General features: G+C 32.6%; 1 protein-coding gene across 1 annotated transcript; it reads right to left on the reverse strand.

The window, feature by feature from the left end:
* Window positions 1–1,972: 1,972 nt before the first annotated feature.
* On the reverse strand, window positions 1,973–4,021 carry LOC100819871 (purine-uracil permease NCS1). Its single transcript, XM_003542522.5, has one exon. The coding sequence runs from the start codon at window positions 3,879–3,881 to the stop codon at window positions 2,163–2,165; it is 1,719 nt and encodes a 572-aa protein (XP_003542570.1). The 5' UTR covers window positions 3,882–4,021; the 3' UTR covers window positions 1,973–2,162.
* Between the last annotated feature and the right edge of the window lie 1,979 nt (window positions 4,022–6,000).

Here is a 6,000-nt window from a genome sequence, read left to right on the forward strand (position 1 = left end):
AGTAGCCATTGCACTAATACTATGACAGAATAAAATGCAAGAGAAAAAGAATAGATTTCATCCCACAATTAAGGAAACAAAAGAAAATAAAAATTATACAAATCAAATCAGCCTAATTTCATCCCACCTAATTAAGGTTCATGTACTGCATGTAGTTTGAAGAAAATCGGTAAAACCTGACTAGATACAAAGAATTGAGAAGAAGAATATGTACCCAAAAAATTCAAATGTATCAAAAGAATTGAGAAGAAGAATGGTAGATGATGCATTGAGTTTCGTGTCGTTTTCTGATTTCGGGTCCTAGGCATTAGAACTTCAAGCACTCAAACCAGTTCTTTTCCTATAGATGCTGGCGCTTAGCATAGAGATATGATGCTTAAGCGCCATTGGTTTGCACTGTTACTAATCTTTAGCACTTAAGTTTTAGTCTGACTTTTTCTATGCTTTTGACACATGTAGTACTTTAATCTGGGCGTGGTGCTGACATTTTAGGGATCCTTGAACAAAATAAATGGTCCTTATATATATTTTTTAATCATATTATTTGTATAAATATTTATCGATTTTACTGAAAATTTCTATCTAGAAATATGACTGATTATTTTTAATGGAAATTTTCTTTTTAATTATGTTTTCTTTATTTATAAGATTTGAATCTGAGACATTATTTAACGGAATCAATGATCAAGGATCTCACTATCATTAGTGCTTTTTAATCAACTATTCAATGCTTAGCACCTAGACTTATTCTTTAACTTCTATTAATCTTTCTGACGCCAAGCACCTACGAATATGGATTATTCTATTTTTCCACGCTTTTAGAATTTCAGGTGCTTAGTGCCAATGCTTGTTCTTCCAGCTTCTTTCCTTTAACAGTCAAGTGCTCAGAAGCTTTTTTACTTCAATTTCTTGTTCCCTTGCATAAATAAAGTACACAATCCTTGAGTCATTAAAGCTCTCAATTTCGTTTGAATCCTTGATTCACTAAAGTACACGATCTTTATTGCTAATTATTCTCATTATATATTTCAATTTCAATCAATTCTGATTAATTTCCTCCTAAAAATACCTATAGAAATTCATGAAGACCGTTTGAAAATAGAAACTATGGACGTAAATAATCTGAAAGGTTGGCAAAAGAAGGGAAGCGATGAGATCGTTCAAATGAGAGTCTAGCCCAATTGTATTTCAGCCCAATCAGTGTAGGTTTGGGCCCAAAACCAAAATTGGATGCAAGTGACGTAGTTGGCGGTAGTCTGCTTTGATGGTGAACCTATTAATGAAAAGTGCAACGGTATACCTTTGTAAATACATCCGTCATAAGTGCTAATTCATAATATTACTAGTTAGTTTGTTTATATTATAGCCTTATTAAAAAAAATTCTTATTCACCCCCAAAAATTTATTTTTCTTAATTTAGTCTTATAAAGCCTATAATTCAAATCCGAACATTATAAAGAAAGTTGACTTTTATTGTTACTATTATACCATTGATTATTAGTAAGATATCTTTCGCCCTTCTATACTTAAATTTGTCATTGTTATTTGTTTTCAAGTTTGAAAATTACTTTCTTCTAAAAACAAAAAAAAGGTTTGAAAATCACTTGTAAAGCCCATTATTAAGTTCGTCTTCTATGAAACATAGCTAATATAACACCATAACTATATTATGACATATTCCAACTATTTTGATATATTTTAGAATGCCTATACCCTATCCATTCTTTTCATTTTTGGGGTCAATTGCTCATGTATAATTTTTGCTTAACAAGAAGTACAATAGCACAGTAACTCTAGATGAATACTATCATTAGTTGCAGTAGCAGCAATAGTTTTTATTTTTATTTCACAACTGAAAATTGAAAACAGGTTTTGATATCTATAGGGAACAAGACCTTGTATATCTAATCTGTCAAGAGTTATATTATGCAGACATTACTATTGATATGATCCCATCATTGAAAGAAAAAAATGTACAAGCCAGCTCATAATTATCAGTATAACAACTCATTGAAATGATTAACAGAAACTTCCATAATTCAATCATGGAACGTTTTTCAACCAAAGAATAATGTCTAAAGAAAGTTTCTTCATTGGCTATATCTCAATGTACAACATTTATACATAGGGTGAAATACTCCATTCCATGAGCTTCTCTATATTTACTTTGCAGTGGGCAAAAGGGGGTCTCTAGCAGCAGAGTTACCAGGTTTCCCTCTCAAATTCGATAGAACCAAATACAAGAACCCTGCAGAAAAAAAGCTTATAAACCATGCATTGTTGTAGATCACAACAAAAGTGTTAGGAACTGAAGTTGCAATTCCAACTTTCTGCAAGAAACCAGGAACCACAGGTAAAACTCCAACAACTAGTGCCAGAATAGCCGCCACATTGAACCCTCTTGAATACCTATATGCTCCATAAGGACTCCTAGAGTATAAGTCACTAATATTCAAATATGTTTTTTGTATAATATAGTAATCAGCTAGAACAATCCCTGCAATAGGACCCATCAAAGCAGAATATCCAACTAGCCAAGTATAAACAAAGCTCTCACTTGATTTCAAAAGCCTCCAAGGTTGAAATGCAATCCCAAGGAGTGCAGTTAAAAGTGCTCCTCTTCTAAAGGTGAACCATTTAGGACTTAGATTAACAAGAGCATTTGCTGGTGCCACAACATTGGCAGCAATATTGGTGGTGATAATTGCTAGGCTTATACCAAGGATTGCAATGATCCTAGTTGTGAGGCCACCAATTTGACCAAGAAGTTGAATTGGGTCAGAAATAACTTGACCAAATATCACTTTTGTGGATGAAGTAACTGCTAGACCAACAAATGTGAATGCCCCCATAAAGATGGGAAGCCCAATTTGACCAATAACTTGATCCTTCTGGCTCTTAGCATATCTAGTAAAATCAGGGATGTTAATAGCCACAGTGGCCCAAAAGCTTATGTTGGCAGTGAGAGAAGGGAAGAAAACAGACCAGAATTCTGATGTAGAGAGCCTAGAAGACAAAGAGAGCATGTGACCAATGCCACCAGCTTTGACACAAGACCAAATGAGAAGACAAGAAGTAAGAGCAACCAATATTGGAGCTGAGTACTTCTCAAGCTTTCTAATGCCATCAATTCCCTTCCAAACAAAGGTCAATTGAGCAAACCAAAAGACCAAAAAACAAGCAAATTCAAGTGGGGAAGTGCCAAGCCAAGGTAGAGACTGAGACAATGAAGTTTCCTTCATTGCCTTTGGCAAGAGAAGGAAAATTGCCTCTCCACCAATCCAAGACTCAATACCATACCAACCACAACCAATAAGTGCCCTTATAAGGGTAGGAATATGAGCACCATTGATTCCAAAAGAGGATCTAACTAGAACTGGGAATGATATGCCATAGCGTGTGCCTGCATGGCCAGTGAGAACCAAAGGAACCAAGAGAACCATGTTGGCTGCCACCACAGTTGCTATGCCTTGCCACCATGCCATGCCAAGGTCAACAAGGCTTCCAGCAAGGTAGTAAGAAGGGACACCAACAACTAAACCAACCCATAAACTTGCTATTTCAAAGCCAGAAAATGTCCTTTGACTTGGTGCTGTTGGCTTGAGGTCTTCATTGGTGAGTGTTGGATCAGACTCAAGCTCAAAATCAGGTGGTGCTGTGTAGCTTGAAGAGTTGGAACATTTCATTGGAAAGTGTTTGGTTAAGGTACAATTGTAAGGGGTGGGAAAGGCTTTGTTCAGTTTTGTTGGGAAGGGAAAATGGCTGGAAGAGTAAGACAAGCTTGGAGTTTTTTTGGAGGGTGGTGTCACTGGGGTGAGAAAAGGAGTAGTGGGGTGAGGAGGAACATAGAGTGTTAGACTTAGACATTTTGATACTACCATGTTCTTTGTTTGTGGAATTGTGGTTGTGAACTCTAAGGTGGTTGTTTGTAGAATGTTATGGTATGTGATGGAGATGGATGATGAGTGGTGGGCAATGGCTAAACGTCAATCTTTTATTTATTCGTTTTTTGCTTTTATTGTGAACGAAGTGAATTTGAAGAGAGAGGCAAGAATTGGTCATTAATATTAGTTTGTACCAATATTATTATAAAAAAAAAGAAAGAGCTAGGTCAATGAATTGCCTTGGATCAATGGGCTAAAAAACAAATAACATGTGGTTATGTTATCTCAAGTTGTAGAGCCTGTTATTTGTTATGGAAATTATAATCTACTATGATAATACCCAAAACAGTATTTTATTATTTTACACATGTTTTATAAATAAATAAAAGTCTTTTGCTTATTTGAATTATTGATTTCCTGTTTTCTTAAGATCTTGCCAGAGCTAAATCAAATAATAAGTGGCTAAATGTCAACTAAGAGAACAAACTATTATATTTGAGTTTCTGGTATGAAACAGAAAAACAAAAATCATGGGCTTTTCTTTGAATAGGGTAATGATGATTATTACACTTCCAGCTTCGTTATAAATTTTGCACACATCCTTCATGTTATAAGAAATTGAAAATGTTAAAATTCGCTGTGAGGGGAATAATTTAAAAATTGTCAAAGGATGATTTAGTGAACGATTTTAGAATAAATTTAAATCGATTGGGTCTTTGTTGTTTATTTAAATACAATTTATATTATTCTTTATTATATTTTACATCAGTCTTTTATTCAATCAACTGCTTATTTGACCACATATCAATCTACACATCACATGTTTGTTTCAAGCAAACCTTTTTTTTCAGTATGTTTCAAGAGCTTCGTTATAAATTTTGCACACATCCTTCATGTTATAAGAAATTGAAAATGTTAAAATTCGCTGTGAGGGGAATAATTTAAAAATTGTCAAAGGATGATTTAGTGAACGATTTTAGAATAAATTTAAATCGATTGGGTCTTTGTTGTTTATTTAAATACAATTTATATTATTCTTTATTATATTTTACATCAGTCTTTTATTCAATCAACTGCTTATTTGACCACATATCAATCTACACATCACATGTTTGTTTCAAGCAAACCTTTTTTTTCAGTATGTTTCAAGCAAACCTTTCAAGTTATCAAAAGTTACTTTTTTGTTTTTTTGGAATTTAACTCTTCCAAAATGAAAATTATATTTTTAAATATAAAATCGCATTCATGATTGAAAGATTAACGATTTAGATTTTAATAACTTCATGATATATTATATGTGTAAATATAATTTGTCATAATTTAAATCATTGTTATTTTTAATCAATAATCCTAGCTATTTTTACCTTTTAAAATACACTTCACCTTTCACTTACGATGAAAGCCTTTTGAATCATTTCACAAATCAAAGCGAATGCGTGTATAATTGGAACTTCCATTATTGTTTGAGGCTATTTTTTTAGAACAATAATTGTTTGCATTGCAGGCATATTTGAAAGCTCCATTATTTTTTAATTAATAATTATAGACTTAAATATGTTTTTTATATCTGAAAAATATACCATAATTAAATCATAGGTATCTAACATATTGATATCTAACGATTTTTCACAAAGTGGTGACAAAGGATATAACTTGTACAAATCTTTTCATTTTTCAATTCGATACAATCTATTTGTTTGTGGAGCTATTCACTTGATTACAGACATTTCTAGACCACATTTAATAGAGGGACAAATAGTCCTTTTTGAAAAAACTTATTGTCAACCTCTTTCAAATATGAAAATACCTTATTCAAAAGGGAGGAACTTACATCAGTATCTCAATTTCAATTCAAACATGAGTTTGATTCACACTCCATGTTCTGAGAAATATTTACCATTCAAAATCTCAAATTCACTTTTGGTCAATTACGTACTTGAAAAATTTTTATGTTTCAACCTAGTACCTTTCATTAGTTCCATTCTGTTAAGTGATGATGTAACTGACGAAGTGTCACGTCATCAAGCCTAATCACTTAACTCGTAACCAAATTAAATCTATGTCATTATTTATTATTTATTTTAAAAAAATAAATTATATTTTATTAACTAATAAT

This window comes from Glycine max, chromosome 13, assembly GCF_000004515.6.
Source record: "Glycine max cultivar Williams 82 chromosome 13, Glycine_max_v4.0, whole genome shotgun sequence".
NCBI classification, from domain to species: Eukaryota; Viridiplantae; Streptophyta; class Magnoliopsida; order Fabales; family Fabaceae; genus Glycine; species Glycine max.

Bases quoted from the DNA above. Each gene is read 5' to 3' on its own strand.
- LOC100819871 (XM_003542522.5), bottom strand. From the start codon at position 3,881: ATGGTAGTATCAAAATGTCTAAGTCTAACACTCTATGTTCCTCCTCAC.